We start from the raw sequence: 18,300 nt of genomic DNA on the forward strand, positions 1-18,300 counted from the left end.
CGCTGTTTCCTCGGGCACGCTCTCGTGGGTTGTGACCATCGCAGCGGTTTGGTGGCGGTTTCCCGCCGTGATCTAGATTTGTAGCGGCGGCGGTCGATTGCCGCTGCATTTGCCGCTTTGCCGTGATCAACCTTGGCCTCGTGATCGTCTCTTTGCTCCTGCCTGCCCTCTGCTTAGTCCCGGCTCTGCTCCTGGCTTCACCTACCTGGCTCCTTCGTTTCCTCGGGCCCGCTCCCATGGGTTGGGACCATTGTTTCACCTCCTCAACCTTGGCCTCGTCTCGTCTCGTCTCTCCGCTCCTGCCTGGCATGGCTCTGCGGTACTCCGCCGCAAGGCTCCTTCTGCTCAATACCCACTCCACCCCATCATGCATCTCTGCCATCAAATCAAATGGACTCCTCCGACGACCCAGGTACATTCACCGTGGCTCCGGTCGTAAGTTTGTATATTTGCAATCAGGTCACTCCATCCCCGTCCTCTGGTCGGCTCAGTGCACTCTCACTCTTCGTCCCAGCGCACTTGGTCACAGCAACGCACACGATCGCACCTCCTGCCTACGAACCCTGGCTAAATCACCTGAATTCATCCCTGCTGTTCAAAACAACATCTAGCTCACCCTGTTCAACACCCGGTCCCTCAACAACAAATGCCTCATCCTGAACGAATACATCCTGGATAACAAACTGGACTTTCTCTGTCTCACCAAAACCTGGCAACAACCTCTGGACTACTACACACTCAACCTCACCACACCCAATGGATATTCCTACGTCAATAAACCACGCTCGGGGGGCTGAGGTGGTGGAATTGCCGTTATCCACCGTCAAGACATCAGGACCAGCCTCATCCCCATCGCCTCATCCTCATCATTTGAACACCTGGCTTTTAAACTCTCTGGTCGCATGCAGTCAGTCATGGCTGTCGTCTACCGCCCTCCCAAGCCACACCCATCATTCCTGTCTGACTTCTCCTACTTTCTGACCCAGCTATGTTCCCTATCCCCCTCAATCCTCCTCCTTGGTGATTTCAATATCCACATGGACTCCACAATAACCACTGACTTCACTGATTTACTCACCTGCTTTAACCTCACTCAACATGTCGACTTTCCTACCCATATCCGTGGTCACATTTTGGACCTTGTCTGCTCCACTGGATTAAATTTGCACCATCTCTCTGGCTCCGACCTCACCCTCTCTGACCACTTAGCTATCACTATGACCATCAACATCCCCACCCCAACACCAAGACATTATCGCACTATCACCTTCCATAAGCTAAACGCTCTTTCACCTACCTCATTCTCATCCACCCTCTCTGAAAAAATGTCCACTTCTCCCTTCATTGACCTCCACACACCCCTTCCGACCTCACTGACTACTACAACCACACTCTCTCCTCCTGCCTTGACCAGCTTGCGCCTGTAAAAACCAAAACAGTTTCTTTCACCCATTCTGCTCCCTGGTTTACCCCTGAACTCCGCCTGATGAAAACTCGTGCTCGCCAACTTGAAAGACTCCGCAATAAAACGGGTCTCACAGTTCACTCCCAAGCCTACAAGGACCACCTACAACACTACAAAGATGCCCTCTCCTGCGCCCGCTCCGCCTACTACTCTCAAATTATCCACTCTGGCTCCGGAAACCCAAAAGCACTCTTCTCGACAATAAACAAACTCCTCCGCCCCCTGAACACCACCACCCAGTCATTCACAGTAGACAACTGCATCTCCTTCCTCTCTTTCTTCCAACGCAAAATTGACAACATCTACAACAGCTTGACCACCGCCGCACCCGCTCCCCCTCCAACGACCTGCCCCCCCTTGTCCTGCCATCCCCTGTCTCGGTTCTCCCCAATCTCCCCTACTGACCTCTCTGAACTCCTCATAGGAATGAAAACTGCCACCTGCACTCTTGACCCCACCCCCTCCAGCTTTGTCAAGGCCTCCCTCCCTGTTCTCTCTCCACTTATCATTGCAACAATAAACTCCTCCCTGTCTACAGGCATCGTCCCACCTTCCCTCAAAATTGCTGCTGTTACCCCCATTCTAAAAAAACCTGGTCTAAACCCTGACACCCTAAACAACTTCAGACCCATCTCCAACCTACCCTTTCTGTCAAAAGTTTTGCAACGTGCTGTCGCCACTCAACTCAAACATCACCTCTCTGCCAATAACCTGTATGAAACATTCCAATCCGGATTCCGCTCCAACCACAGTACTGAAACTGCTCTCCTCAAAATCACCAACGACCTTCTCCTCTCCTCTGACACTGGCAACCTCAACATTCTCGTCCTCCTCGACCTCAGCGCTACCTTTGACACCATCGATCACACCATCCTCCTCACCCGACTTGAATCCACCTTTAACGTTACCGGCACTGCCCTCTCTTGGATTAAATCATACCTCTCTGACAGACGCCAGTTCATCTCCATCAATAACTGCAAATCCCCCACTGCTCCCCTCCCTGAAGGTGTCCCCCAAGGTTCAGTTCTTGGCCCCCTCCTCTTCATCCTTTACCTGTCCCCCCTCGGTCACTTAATCCGCCGTCATGGTCTCCAATTCCACTGCTTCGCCGATGACATCCAGCTTTTCATCTCCACCAAGTCCGTCTCCACCGACACCCACTCTATCCTGACAAACTGCATCACTGAAATAAAATCCTGGCTTCAAATCAACTTCCTCAAGCTTAACTGTGATAAATCTCAAATAATCATCATTGGCCCAAAATCGCTCACAAAATCCACCCATAACTTTGCCCTCAACATCGACGGTATCCCAGTATCCACCTCCCCTCACATCCGGAATCTTGGCGTCATCTTTGACCAAACCCTCTCCTTCGACAAATACACTAAACAGATCACAAAGTCAGCCTTCTTTCACCTGAAAAACATTGCCCGTCTCCGCTCATCCCTCTCCTCCACGGCTGCAGAAACCCTCATCCACGCCTTCATCACCTCCCGTCTGGGCTACTGCAATAGCCTCCTCTATGGTTCACCCTCAAAAATCACCAATAAACTCCAATACATTCAGAACTCCGCTGCCCGTCTACTCACCCATTCCCGGACCCGTGACCACATCACCCCCGTCCTTTACAAGCTTCACTGGCTCCCCATCCCCCAGAGAATCCAGTACAAAATCCTCCTCTTGACATACAAAGCCCTCCATAACCTGGCCCTATCCTACCTGGCTGACCTCCTCTCCAGACACACTCCCACCCACAACCTCCGCTCTGCTGGTACCAACCCCCTGACCCCCTCCATCCGGACCAAATTCAGATCCTGGGGGGACAGGGCCTTCTCCATCACTGCTCCCACCCTCTGGAACTCACCACCTCACACCATCAGGGACTCCTCCTCACTCACCACATTCAAAACATCACTAAAGACCCACCTGTTCAACACTGCATTCAACATTCAGCCCACAGCATTTAACCCCTGACTATCTCTTCTCCTTCTCCCTCCTTTTGCTTTAAATATTTCCCTATTGATTCTTGTCTTTTTGCAATTGTTGTTTTCATGTTTTGTTATGCATTATGTTTTCCACTCTGTCAAAGCGCCTTTGGGCTTCTTGAAAAGCGCTATACAAAATAAATGAATTATTATTATTATTATTATCTCTTCTCAAACTTGTTAATCTGACAAATATGGCTTCCAACCTGGCCATTCTACCTTGGATATGGTAACCTGACATACACCAGTGAAAGGATGTCCTGAGCCACAAACAAGAGGTTTGGATAATCTCTCTCTGGATATCTTTAAGTCTTTGATGCTGTCCAGCATCCAGCCATGTTTTCCAAGTTGTCTTCCTTTGGTATTCAGGGCCCCCTGCTCAAGTGTTTACCATATTTTCTCAATGAGAAGAGACAGTAAATGATCCTTGATGGTGTTCTTTCCCATGGTCATTCCCTTCAGGCTGTGGTTCCACAAGGCGGTGCCTGATGATGTTGTTGTTGATCTATATGATTCTCTCAAAAAATAAGTTGACATTTTACCGACGACTCCATGCTATGTAGAACGATACATCCACAAGCTGCTCAAAAGATCCTCACCTGCTCACCCTCCCAATATCCAGGCTGGTTGCCCAATTGCATTCATTTAACTCTTACTTTCTCAATTGTGAAAGTGTCTATGTCCATTGTCTTATCCTCCTCACTTCAGCCTTTCAGATGGTCTGCCCATTACTATCTTGTGTTTTCACCAATGCACATCCATGACATCTTCTACATGCTGATTATTTCCTATTATGTTCCTTTGTATGTCATTGTTACTCCTTTTTATGGTATTCCTCCTTTCCTTCATGTGTAGCTCCATCCCCATACCTATCGAGGCCTGGTGAAACCTTGAGTTTTGTGTTTTTTTGGAAACCTTCTGCCTTTTGGCATTTTTCTAGTCGAGATCCTTGTATATAAAACAAGGTGCTGATACTATAGGTACCCTGCCGTTTGGGTGGTATGAGGAATAGATCTGTAATATGAAAGCTAAATCTTGAGCCATTTTTGAAATATCACATACACAAGCCAAGTTAACGAGATGGTTGCCATGGCAACATAATTTAGCCAATCAAACCTTGCCACTAAGGGGATACCCTTAAGATAAAGGTACCACTAAAAAGGGGTAAAGGTAAGATAAAGGTAAAGGTGTGTAAGGGGGGATAAATACAGCACAGTATAGGGGTGACAATGTGCCACTGTTGCAATAATGTTTTTTTTTTTTTGTGTGTACAAGATCGAGGCTCGTGTAAGAGCTAACATTAATCACACAAAAAGTCAAACCGACACATAAAACACAAAATAAGGGGAGCGGTAGACAAGATGGGGAGAGAGGGGGAAGGACACAAACAACATTTGAGAGCAGGGACATCGAGTTATAAAATTATAGTTATAATATATGAATGAATGAATGATCGTTTTAAGGCCATTAATAATAATAAATCGAAATTATAAATTAATATTAAATAAATAAATAAAATAATTATAATATAATAATTATAAATCGAGTTAAATTATAAAATGCAAAATGTGTAGAACTAGGTTTGTGTGAAGAAGTTATAAAACTGTTTAAATTAATCAGTCACGTCAAATGAGGATAGGCAATTTATTTAATCGACTTAATTACTTTATTTATTGCACAGAGAAAGTTTATAATCCAATGAACATGTGAATGAACCACTCTATCCATGCATATGCCAGCTTGCATTCTAAACAAACGTTTTCTTTTCTTTTTTATCATAAAAATAATTTCTCATTACCTCAAAATGAATAAAAGTCAGGGTAAAATTCGCAATTGGAAAGTATCCCAATGGAGGTGACAAAAATCACCAGTCTGTATCGCAAGTTATCACAACATACCAACTACCAGGTCGTTTCTCTCCTAAATCCCTGACAATGTTTCATGGGGCAAGACTATGGGCAAAAATCAGAATGGGGGAATGCAAACAAAGACATCTGATACATCGAGAATATTTTCATTGCTTTGATCTTCTACAGTCGGTTCCTTATCAGGTCAGGTCAGGTATGGGAGCATGCGCCGGAGCAGCGCGTCACGACGTATACTTTCCATGGTACTCCAGGTGCCTCCACCTGGTTCCTTATCATGGAAAATTTATTGCTCACTCTTGCTTTAACAAAAGCCATTGAGCATTTGTTAAAGCACGAGGTTAAAGCAAATAAAAAAAATTTTTAAAACTACCTTTAGAGGCCATTTCCCCCTGCGAAGCAGGGGTTGGCTTTTTTCGGGCACCGTGGTTGTTGTTGTTTTTGTTGGTCCCCTTTTTGAAGCAATGTTTTACGGCCGGATGCCCTTCCTGCCGCCAACCCTTTTTGTCGCCTTTTACGACAAAGCAAATGCACGAGGTTATTTTTCTAGCAGCCTACTTGGTGAGGGAAAGTGTAATACGTAGCACGATGTTGAAGGTTCCACACAACTTTTTATGAAAACACTTTGTATCGTTCCATCAGATATGTGATTGCCACCGATACAAATCAATACTCAAAAGTTAATGCCGACATTGCATGCCCTTCAAGCGTGTGTACACCACACACGTATCAATAAATCATATTCAAAAAATTAACTTTTCCATCGTATGTCATGCTAATGTATGGTGTCGTACAATTACATTGATTCACGGACATTAAAACGTGCTGTTACTTGGACAACTTCTACCACAATAAATTTACACACTATAGAAGTTATAATATAAAGGAGGAAAATTTATCTCGAGATCAAAGACTGAACTACAATGTCACTCGGTAGAGCACATACCTCTGCCAGGCTGAACAGTTTACGGTGTGTATCCCTCTGATAGGCCGGATCTGGATTCGGACCTGATCCAAAATCTAATAGGCTTGTTCTCGTCACCTAACCAACTCATCCACCAAGTTTATTCATAACTCGTCCACAACGTTTTGAGATATCATGTGGTTTGTCGCTTTTTGCCCGATCTCCCAATGGTGAAGGATCTATTAAAAATTAAATAATTTTCGTATCCGAATCCATATTCAGATCTTCACCAAAATCGAATCAATTAGTCCTCGTCACACACACAACCTCTCCACCAGGTTTCATTGAAATCTGTCCACAACTTTTTGAGATATCCTGCTATATATCATTTTTGGCCCTATCACCCAACCGTGAAGAATCACTTTTTAAAATTCTACTATCCTGATCCGGATCTTCGGCAAAATTTCATAATTTCGTCCTTGTCACATACACTACCTCTCTGCCAAATTTCGTTTGAATCCGTCCACAACTTTTTGAGATATCTTGTTCACAGACAGACAAACAAGCAAACAGACAGACAAGAGTGAAAACATAACCTCCATCCACCTTCAGTGGCAGAGGGAACTACTAAATATGCCACTGCTCCACGACTCTCTCCCTTACCTGAATGAGTAAAGTGACATCACAGAATGCTTTAGAAAGTCGTTGTGAATCTAGATCTTTCATCAAAGCAGCAGCATGACCTGGGTCTGAGCCACTGACGAAACCCTGTGCACCCAGTGGCTGGTGAATGAAAAAGAGAAGATTAACAAAGGGAAAAACTACTTGGCACAAGCTCTTCATTCTATTTGCGAAAAGCAAGTTTATAACTTGCATACAATGTGACAAAACAATAACCACACAAGACACTTGAGAGCATATGTAACAAGAGAGCGAATTGCTAAGTTCGGTAGGGTTACTCGGGGTAGGAAAATTGCAGGTGGAAATGGGAGATGACATATGGTGATAAAGCACCCCCTGCTTGAAGCCCAAGAGGGAAGAGTGGGATTGAACAGCTTCTTCAAGAGGACAGTTCAACAAAAGGAAGACAAGAGAAACAAAGGAGTTAAGGTGTACAGCAAACCTAGATGTTGGGATGTCAACCAGGATGGTGTTACTGGGGGGAGGAGGGGAAACACTTGTTTTCTTGAGTTGCTTAGGAGGGTCAATGGGCTGAGAGAGTAGAAAGAGCTAGACCGTACGAGAGGCAGAAACAAAGAAGAAGTAAAAAAGGAAAAAATATTTTTTTTAAAGAGAGAGAGAGAGCCCATCGACTCGTCTGCGATATGAGAACAGTAGGCCTTTGCTTCGGCTTCATTGCAGGAGATACTATTAAAGTTGACAGCTTGAAACAGATACCAGGTGAAGGAGATGTGATGCTGTGTGCGAGCCCATAAGGGAGAGCAGTTCACAACCTATGGACAAAGGCCACGTAGGTTGCAAGTAATTCTGATTTTTGAAGGGATGACGTAGGACAAGAGAGGATACCCAATGTGCAGTTGGATTTTGAGACCAGCCAGGAGAGATTATTGACGATGGTGGGGCCTAGAAATTCAAGAGACTGCACCTCTTCCAGTGACTGACAATATAAATAGATAGCTGGGTTCGTTTGACAACCCTCAAGTTCGTTTAGTCTGAGAGTTGTGCCGATGCTTCTACGGCCACAGAGTGAGACTGTGGCATTTGCAAGGGTTGAAGACATGTTGCATTTATCCAACCAGCATATATCCATTTCCCGATCAGCAGTGAGTGATGCAGCTGCTGTTTGCCTGTAGGTGGGATGTGGTACGAGACAACATTTGTGGAAGAGACCTCTGTGGAAGAGGAAAGAAGATACAGTTTTCAGACTAAATGTGTTGAAGAATAAGGGGTAATAATGAATGGTGAAGATGTTCATTATTCTCAATAGTCTTGAGAAGGAAGAAATCTAGAGCAAGGAAGGGGGTTTAAATGAAGCTGAAAAGAACAAGTGTGACAAAAAGGAGGAATGAAAAGGGTAGGGAAAGAGTCAATGAACAATCAGACATGCCGAACACGTGCCCATCAAAGAAGGAAACGGACAATCTAAAATGGAATGAGATGGTTTACCTTTTTCTTTTTTTTCTTCTTTTTTTTTACAAAGTGCAATGAAGGGGTCAGAGCGAGGGTGGGAAAAGGGATGGTGAGATATAGGAGAAAAGAACGACAAATGGGTGTGCAAATGATGTGATCAGTTAAATGGGGAGGACTAACCAACGAAGGCAGATGCAGAAGATCAAAACAACCAAACAGGCAGGCAAAGGAGAAGGGAATGTGCACACGATAACACCATATGAACAACAGTCAACACAAACAAAAGTGAAAAACAACTGATGGTAACAGAGATAAACCCACAACGATGTAGTTAAGCATAAGAAGCAGGTAACTCCACTTTAATTTGTATTTTCAAAAATGAACCTTAAATTGTGAAATGACAATTTCTCACCGCACCGAATGCAACCCTACCAATTGTGCCGTCGATTTACGAGGCCTGCTTCCATGATTGGTGCATTCTTCTGCATATTCATCGACATTCCTACCAGACGGGCCACTCGGCAATTTTTGGCTCGTCTGTCGGAGAATGACCTTCTCCGGCCCATGCTTCTGGCAGGCTGGGCATGCCTGCACGCACTGGTGTACTTGCTTGAAGACACCTTGTGTATTGTAGAAGGCCAGAAAAGACAACCGCAGAGCAGCTGATTAATGTAAAAGCAGGAAGTATGCCATCTTGAAATTTTGCATTTTTGTTCAACACCAGAATGATATCAATAGAAACAGCAGCAAAAGTGAGAAATAAGTCCAGGGGAGTAGACTTGCCACGCCACCAGTACCGCTTGGTCAGCAGACGACCTGTTACGTCACGGTTATGATGTGGAATCAAGCCATCCCCTTCGTGAAAACTCGTTATCAGCTCCACTCTCTTCCCCTCATCCCGCACAATCTGCAAATACCAGCAACCACATAGTACTTCTTGTTAAGAAAATCTCCATACCAAACACATGTCAGATCATATTGGGTGATGACAGATGCAGAATCAATATTTACGAATCATATTCTGCCACATATGTCATTCATGAGGACCACGAGAGTAGCAAATCCTATCTGGACATGTACATTTGACACTGTTTCCGAAAGAATGTAAAGGTTGACAGCAGTTGTAATAGTAATGGTGTTTAAAGGAATAAATTTACTTCTATCCTACACAATCGCTTTTCATTATTCCCACACTTTTTGAGAAAAAAACCAGTAGGGGGGTGGGAATGGAAGTGGAGGGGGGGGTGAGAGGTGAGGGGGGTGGTGGGAGGTGGGGGAGAGGGTGGTTGGAGGTGGGGTGGGGGGGGGGGAGTTGGTTGGGTGTGGGAGGATGGTGTGGAGGTGGGTGCCGTGAGGAGTGGGGTGGTTGTGGGAGGCGGGGGCGGGGCGTGAAGGGAAGTTGGTGGGAGGTGGAGGAGGGGGGGGTAGTGGGAGGTAGAGGCAAGGGGGGCAGTTGGTGGGAGGTGGAGGGGGGTAGTGGGAGGTGGGAAGTTGGGAGGGGGTGGGAAGGGGGAGTGGGGGAACGTGGATGGTGGGGGCCGTGGGAAGGGGGTGGTTTTGGGAGGTGGGGGATGGGGAGGAAGTAGGTGGGGGGAGGAGGGAAGGGGGTAAGTAGGTGGGGGAGGGGGGAGGTAGGGGGGAAGTAGGTGGGGGAAGAGTGGGGAAATAGGTGGGGAGAAAGTTGGTGGGGAGGGAGGGGGGAAGTTGGTGGGGGGGAGGGAGGGGGAGAAGTTGGTGGGGGGGAGAAGTTGATGGGGGGGGAGGGAGGGAGGAGGTTGGTGGGGGGGGGGGGATGGGGGAGGTTGGTGGGGGGGGGGGAATGGGGGAGGTTGGTGGGGGGGGAAGGGGGAGGTTGGTGGGGGGGGAAGGGGGAGGTTGGTGGGGGGGGGGGAAGGGGGAGGTTGGTGGGGGGGGGAAGGGGGAGGTTGGTGGGGGAAGTTGGTGGGAGGTGGAGGGGGGTAGTGTGATGAGTGGAGGAGGGCTGTCTGTAAACACGATATCTCAAAGATTTATGGACGGATTCGGACGAAACTTGGTGCACGCGTTGGTTAGGCGACAATAACAAGCCGATTAGATTTTGTTTCAGGTCCGAATCCAGATCCGGCCTATCAGTAGATCCAAAACGTAAACTGTTCAGCCTGGCGGAGGTATGCTCTCTACCGAGATCCGTTGTAGTTGGTAACTAATGGTGACGGAACACACCCCAGAAATCGAAGATGCTAAGCCGAAAGCAGTGAAATAAGCGATATTATTAAGTAAAGTGTATCTTTTTTCACAAACTTGTTTGACTGGATCAATCAATCTTTCTTTATCTCAGTTTCATTATAACTTTATTATGACTATGAGAGGATTCCGTAAATAAAGCTTCAAAAGAAAAATTGGATACCTACACAATACAACAAATTATAACAACCTGTATGACTTACCTCGAGTTCATCGAAGCCCACTTGGCCACGCCTTTTCCGCTGGAAAAATAACTCGCCTTCTCGCAAAACGTAACTTCCGGCGGATTTACGAACTCCACGTCGTTCGTTCTCGGACAAGTTCGGATCATAAGGGCTCAGGGGGTTCGCCAGGTAGCGCTGAATTGCTTTGTAACTCTCTTCGCTCGACATCCAGCCGCAGACTAAGCACAACTTAAACCTCAACCTCCTCCTAAACCTCAAACTTAAACCTCAAGTACTCTTTCTTCAAAATGAACACGTCATCGTGTAATCTTAAAAATCACCACAGAATCCGAAACAATTATTAATCACCACACCAAATAAGCAATAACACGCGATAAGTCGATCGCAATGTTTCCAATAACCTAGGAACTCCAGTTACGAAATTTTAACTTGTAAAATCCGAATCCTAAAAAGGACAAACAAACAAGGACAACCGCTTAATGTAGAAAGGAGAACCCAATATCGGAACACGGCGTCCGCCAAAAAAGATGGACGCGACAAGATGGCGGGCGGAAGTGAAAAAAAGCGAATGGTTTCAAGAGTTCAAGCAAGTTCCGCGATGTACGTATTATATGCATCAGTGGTAAGAAGATAAACCTTTGTGTCGCTTTTAGATAACTAGATGATGGATTACGTTCTAACACCGCCATACTTTATTAGTCTGTAATACTTCAGTTATCCATAGGAGGTCGCTGTCAGACATTCGATCCATCAAAAACGATAAAATGTGGGAATTGGGAAACTGGGAATGGAGAACTGGGAAAAATGAAGGACTGGCGAAATCGATGATCCGGGTTGTCCTAATGTTGCTTTCTTTTTTATTTTGCTGCTCCTTTCATTACCCTGCGCTCGCGAAGCGAAAAGCAGGGTGGGGAGTACGTGAGGAGTACGTGAGGAGTACGTGAGGAGTACGTGAGGTGTACGTGAGGAGTACGCGTGATGTACGCGTCTGCATTTTTAAAATTCATTTTCTCGGCAACTGTTGGTCCGATTGACACGAAGTTTTCACCATCGGAGCATCTCCTGCAGCATTTTTAATGATAATTATGACGTCATAGGTCACGTGGTACCGGCGCCATCTTGGAAAAAATGTTACACCTCCATATCTCCAAAACTGCTCCGTGGAAAAAATTGAAACGTTGCTCATTGCAAAGAACTCAATATGGGGAATAAGTGTTGTTAACGATAACGTCATTGGTGCCTTAATTATGACGTCATAATTTGACAGGGACAACTCTTCGTCTGATCAGTTTTAAATGTATTGAGCGTGATCTATGCAACAATTGCATTAGAGAATATAACTTTATGATGTAATCGCTCACCTGGCTGGCAGCCATATTGGATAAAAGATTTTTTTTAAACCTTCAAAAACAGAAGAGTTGGCTCGCATCAAGGTGCGCAGGGTAAGTGTTCTATGAATACAATCTAGTTTAGTTTCTCTTTTTATTTACTTTGATATAATTATTTCATTATTACTTTCTTTCTTTTTTTGGATACTATACAGGATCGAGGCTCGTGAAAGCTAACATTTATCACACAAAAAAAATCAAACAGACACACAAAGTATATAATAAGGGGAGCGGTAGACAATATGGGGAGAGAAGGTGAAGCACACAAACACAACATTTGAGAGCAGGGACATCGGGAGATCTGTGGGAGGGAGAGGACTTGGCGGCAGGAGGCGTGGGAAGGTGGGGGAGGGGTGAGAGAAGTATAAAACACAAGGACACTGCAAGGACTTCCAGGAAGGAAGTTGGTATTTCAAAAAAGTGGATCTGGGGTGAATTCACGGGGGTAGAAAAGATCAAGGTTTTGGATGGGGGAAGATAAGAGATGGTGGTGAACAGCTGTTTTAAAGACCTGGAGGGAGGAGTGGGATGGAAGAAAGTGAGGGAGTTTGTTCCAGAGGCGGGAGAAAAGAGGAATGAAAGAGTGAAGGTGAATAGAGTCTTGATTTTGGCAGTCTAACCATAAGAGGGTTGCTGGCAGATCTTGTGCGACCTGTAGGAATATTTGGGGGACAGAGCCCAGAGAGAGCTGTGGGTGCAAGGCCAGAGAGGAGTCGTTAGAAGACGGAAAGACCACCAACCTGCCTGCGGTGAGTAAGTGAAAGGCCCTCAGAGTTAGCTTCATCGCGGGAGATTCCAACGATTCTGAAAGGTCAAAACAACAACAACAACATGCATTTTAAGGCCATTTTCCCTGCTATAGCGGGGGTTAGCCTTGCGGTCCCCATGACAATCTTTTCCCTTTTGCCCTATTTTCTGCATCTCTCCTTGTTAACCCCCTTGCCCACATTTCTTCTTCCACCATCTTTAGCCAAGACTTTCTCAGTCTTCCCCTTCCTCTACTTCCTTCTACATTCATTTCCATAACTCTTCTCAACCAGTCACTTTCATCCTTCCTCAACACATGACCAATCCATCTCAACCTGTTCCTCTTCACAGCATCATTCACAGGCTCTATTCCCATCATCTTTCGCAATTCGTCATTTGTCTTCCTCTCTCTCAACGATACTCCGCACATCCACCGAACCATTCGCATTTCCACCCTTTCCAGCCTTCTTTGCTGCTCTATGTTCATTACCCATGTCTCGCTCCCATAAATCATAACACTTCTCACACATGCAGCATACACCTTTCCCTTCAGCCTCAATGACACTCCCCTCCTCATCAGCACGCCACTCAGTTCCCGAAACTTCTTCCATGCACATCTCACTCGAGCAACCATTGCCTAGTCTGATCCACCTTCTCCATTCAGCATGTCTCCGAGGTAGCAAAATGTTTTCACACCTTCCAGCTTCACGCTGTCTCCAAGATCCAACTCAACATTTCCTCCATCTGCAGCTCCCTCTGTGCACACCTTACATTTGAATGTAGCTGCCACACTGGTTAATGACCCTCTCAGACCACTGCATTTTTGATGAACCCACTCAGCACACATTGTACATTGAATGGAGTTCACTCCGACACCCTTCCTGCACACAGCACATGGCCACTTCCCAGTTCTTTCCACCTCACCACATGCTTTACCACTTGCCATCACCTTCGTCTTTCCGATATTCACCTTCAGACCTTTTGTCTCCATACATTCCTTCCACTTGTTCATCTTTTCCTTCAGTCCATCCATACTTTCCGCAATCAACACCAGATCATCTGCATACAACAACTCCCACGGTAAACCCTCCTTTACGTCCTGAGCCAGCACCTCCATCACAGGAATGCGGCCTTCTTCCACCACCAGATTGCAGATCTCTGTCATTCTCTTCACACCCCAATATCCCGCTGCCTTCAACATATCTCCCACAACTCCCGTCGGCCATCCCGCTTTTCTACTCTTCATTGCTTTTATCGCTTCCTCAACTTCCTTCTCAGTTATCTTCTCTGCCGGTCCTAAAACTGGGTTACTTTCTATGTTGACATCGCATTCATTCTCTGTATTCAACAGCATTTCCATATATCTTTTCCATCTTCCTTTAATTCCATCTGGGTCCACAACGATTTGTCCCACTTCATCCTTCAAGCAACTCACCCCCATTACATCACACCTCTCTTTTGCTATCTGCTTTGCAATCCTGAATACCGCTCTCTGACCCTCTGCCGAATCCAAGCGTTCTCCGAACATTTTCCTACATGCCTCCTGCGCCTTTGCTACCTCTTTCTTTGCAGCCGTCTTGGCTGCCTTATAACTTTCATGCTCTGCTTTTTCTGCTCCCGTACCCTTCGCCTTCTGCCACTCCTTGAATTTCTTCCTCTTCTCGTCAATCCTCTTTCCAACTTCATCATCCCACCACCATGTTTCCGAGTGCCTCGGTGGTCCTTTTGTCCATCCACATACCTCACCAACGGCTCCCAACAGACTATCTTTCATTGACATCCAACCACTTTCAAGCTCAACCACATCATCCTCTACCCTATTCAGCCTCTCTTTTAATGCCTCCCTTACTGGCACCTCTTTCAACTTCCACACCTTCATTCTCGGTTGGTACTTCACCCGCCGAGCTCTCCTCGCACCTTTCACCATTATGTCGTTGACAACCAAGTGGTGCTGTGAAACGGCCTCCTCCCCCGGGATCACCTTTGTGTCCCGGAGGTGCCCCCTTTCTCGCCTACGCACCATCAGGTAGTCAACGGTTGTCGTCGACGCACCTGACGTGTATGTAACAAGCTTATTATCCTCTTTCTGGAACTGAGTATTACAAATCAACAAATCAGCTCCATCAGCAAACTCCAAAATCCTTTCACCTTCTCCATTTCTCACACCATATCCGTAACCCCCATGAACTCCCTCAAAACCGTCCATACTCCTTCCCACATGTCCATTTAGGTCTCCTCCTACCACAACAACTTCCTCATCTTTCACGTTTTCCATCAGCTTCTCTATCGCACACCAGAACTTGTCCTTCTCTTCATCGCTCCGACCAACCTGCAGAGCATATCGCGAGATGACATTCACCAAGAGCTTTCCAATCATCATTTTCACCATCATCAACCTATTACTCACTCTCGTCACACTCACCACACTGTCTACAAACTCCTCAGAAAACAGGACACCAACACCATTCACGCCCTCCGGGCACCCTTGCCACACAAACTTGTATTTCTGTCCCTGCCTGCCCTTCACCATTCTCACACCACTTCCCTTCCATCTCGTCTCTTGCACACAACATATGTCCACTCTTCTTCTGATCAATATTTCCACCACTTCTCCTGATCTCCCTGTCATTGTCCCTACATTCCATGTCCCAAACCTCAGAAACCGATCTCCACTTCGGGCTGTACCCTGCCCATATGTAGTTGTAATTGTCATCGTTCTCTTTTTGAGGCAATGTTTTCATGGCCGGATGCCCTTCCTGACGCCAAACCTCTTAGTCGCCTCTTATGACACGCAGGGATACGGTGTACCTATTCTAAACCAGGGTACACACCGAGATCTGAAAGATCAGTTGATAATAATTAATAACTTGGATAATAATTCAGCCTAATTTGTCAAGATCCACAAATATGCAAAACCTCTTCCTCTCCTTCATCTCTCCACAAAATGCACAGTGGTCGGGTCCCTAGATAAGCTTGGCAGGGGTTCCTCCTGACTCCAATTTCTTTATCTTTCTTTCCCTCTTCCTCGTACTCTGTAGCCGCTGCTAACACAATAAATTCGTTTGGGGAAGTTGTCACAAGATGAATGAGTAAATATGAAAACAACGGCATAGACAGCATTTGTTCAAGTACCACAATGGCATTGCATGTTTCGATGGAGACCGCCATGTTGATGTTGTTAAGCGGTGCCGAGCGCTCCGTTCTGTTGGAGTGCTTGCGAGAGTGCTTTGAATCAAGCAAGCCGCTTGATAAAGAAACGAGCCCAAAAATGGCTGCCGTTGTCGGATTAAAAATGATTGTTGGCTGTTTCTTCAATTTTATTGGCACAGCAGACGACATTTGAATGTGAAGTTGTTTCTATTGGAACACAACCATGTGCCCTGGAAAAAGGTCCATGTCCACCTCAAGTGGGCTACATAAAGTGTAGCGTATGCCGTGATGATAGCATGGTCGTCCTTCCAGAAAAGTGAGAAAGACAACAGAAACATGCCAAAAATGGTACACATTGGTGATGTAACGAGGTAGGAGATAGATTTTTCCATAAAAACTGTAGTCGTGGATGCCGGATAAATCGTGTAAATCGATAGAGTTGGCACTCCTGTTTTGCCTTCTACCCTGAGCCATTGAAGATCTTGCTTTTTCATGATGTTATGCATTAAAATCAGGATTCACCTGTTAACCTCTGACCTCTAATCTAGAGCGGCGGTCTGTACTGATGCTTGGAAATGTCGTTATGCTTTGGGAAACGGTTATACAGGGTGGGCCATAAAACAGGTAAATACGGAACTGTGCAACAAAGTTTTAATTACAAAAAGGAAGTTTTAATGTGAAATATTTGTACAATCCTCAAGTTTAAATACTTAAACCGAGTACTCCGTTTGGTCTCTGTTCTGTACATTTCCTTTTTCACAGCAACAGGTTACGCATCACTTTCTGAAAGGTGTTGTTTCGTCCAGAGTACAGCAAAGACACCAGAATGACAAAGGGTTCCCAAGAACAATCAGCACATGTTTATTACCACATCCACGAGCCGGTGGCTACAGACCACGATCCCTGTCGACTCTCTGATACATCACATACCTTTCCATAAAGGTACACAACATAATCCTTCAAGTACTCTGGTGATTTGGATATTTGTTCCAAACGTCACACAGGTGTTACAGAAGACCTAACATTCACCGTCGGTGTTACCTTTACTGTGTGAGTTGCAATCGTTGTTGGCTGTACTCCAACTGTGCTTATCCTAATACATTCCTACCTGTATGCACAACCTGGGTTTGATCAAATCGAGATGCAATGTTACATTTGTGCTGGATATATTTTAAATAACAACTGTGCTGGAGAAACCCTAATGACTACATGAGGTATAACATTATACCTTAGCTGTAACCGAGCAACTTTGTTATACAACTAGTCCGTGTCCGCTGCCATATTTTTCATAGACTGTTTAAAAGTTTGTACCTAACCTTCTGCTAACCCATTACTGCCCGGATGTACTGGAGCCGATGTGGAGTGATAGATTTCACTACGATGGCAAAATCTCCTGAATTCAGCAAACGTAAAACAGGTTCCATTGTCCGATACCAAATGTTCAACTATCTCATGAGTTTTGAGGAACTTTATAGTTGCCTTTGTTTATGCTGAACTTGAGGCCACAATCCTAATCTGTACCAGTTTATAGAAAGCATCCACTCCAACAAAAACATCCGGACCTGCGTAATCCACATGCAGTCTCTGCCAAGGTTTTACAGGCAATTTCCATGGATACAACATATCAATGGGAGGATTCTTCACATTCATCTCACAAACATTACACAGATGTACAACACTCTCAATGTCCTTGTGCAAATTCGGCCACCAGAAATAACTAGGAGCTAACCCTTTTGTAATACCTTTGTTATAAAGATGCGGACACGCAGATAGGATCAAGCACCATCTTTATTCCAGGCAACGTCAATGTAATATACTGAATACGTCGACGTTTCAGTATAGGAACCGGGCCGAGTGAAGGAGACAGACACTGTGGACTGACGCCATTACAGGACTGCTTTATTATGCGCATGCGCCACCCCTCACTCCGTCCACGTCATTCAACACAATACTGGACTCCTCCATCCTATATACGCAATACCCATTCTAATTTAACATTGGTATTATGCCATGACTCTGAACCTTTGAATAAAACATCAATTTCCTTCATCTCTTCAGTTATTGCTTTCACCACAGTTGTTACCAGTTGAGTACCAAAAGGAACATTAGAACATTGGAAGAACAAGAACATTTTTTTTTCCTTTTGGAACAACACAAAATTTACTTAAGGCATCAGAATTCCTTTACTCCCAAAGAAATCCCCAAACCCCACTGTTGTACCATTCGAGTTGAAGAACTACAGATCTAACCGGGATGGAGGTTAATCATTCTAGTGGACCTTCTGACGGTTGTTGGTG

At 45.4% G+C, this 18,300-nt stretch overlaps 1 protein-coding gene and 1 long non-coding RNA gene across 3 annotated transcripts in view; one reads left to right on the forward strand and one right to left on the reverse strand.

Annotated features, from left to right (window-relative positions):
* ZBTB11 (zinc finger and BTB domain containing 11) overlaps positions 1-11,231 on the reverse strand; it is an 84,133-nt gene extending 72,902 nt beyond the window's left edge. Inside the window, exons 1-4 of one of the 2 annotated variants that reach the window (XM_068130439.2) lie at positions 10,737-11,231; positions 9,094-9,217; positions 8,743-8,930; positions 6,883-7,002 (exon numbers count right to left, since the gene is read on the reverse strand). In XM_068130439.2, coding sequence (XP_067986540.2) covers positions 6,883-7,002; positions 8,743-8,930; positions 9,094-9,217; positions 10,737-10,925 — 621 coding nt within the window. In that variant the 5' untranslated portion in view covers positions 10,926-11,231. The remainder of the gene's footprint in view (positions 1-6,882; positions 7,003-8,742; positions 8,931-9,093; positions 9,218-10,736) is intronic. The other variant, XM_068130440.2, reaches the window with a different exon arrangement.
* LOC137436561 (uncharacterized) lies at positions 11,227-18,050 on the forward strand. The gene is made up of 2 exons (XR_010986308.2): positions 11,227-11,318; positions 16,766-18,050. It is a non-coding gene; the product is annotated as an uncharacterized LOC137436561 (long non-coding RNA).
* The last annotated feature ends 250 nt before the right edge of the window (positions 18,051-18,300 follow it).

This window comes from Myxine glutinosa, chromosome 11 (genome assembly GCF_964187855.1).
Source record: "Myxine glutinosa chromosome 11, kmMyxGlut1.1, whole genome shotgun sequence".
NCBI lineage: Eukaryota > Metazoa > Chordata > Myxini > Myxiniformes > Myxinidae > Myxine > Myxine glutinosa.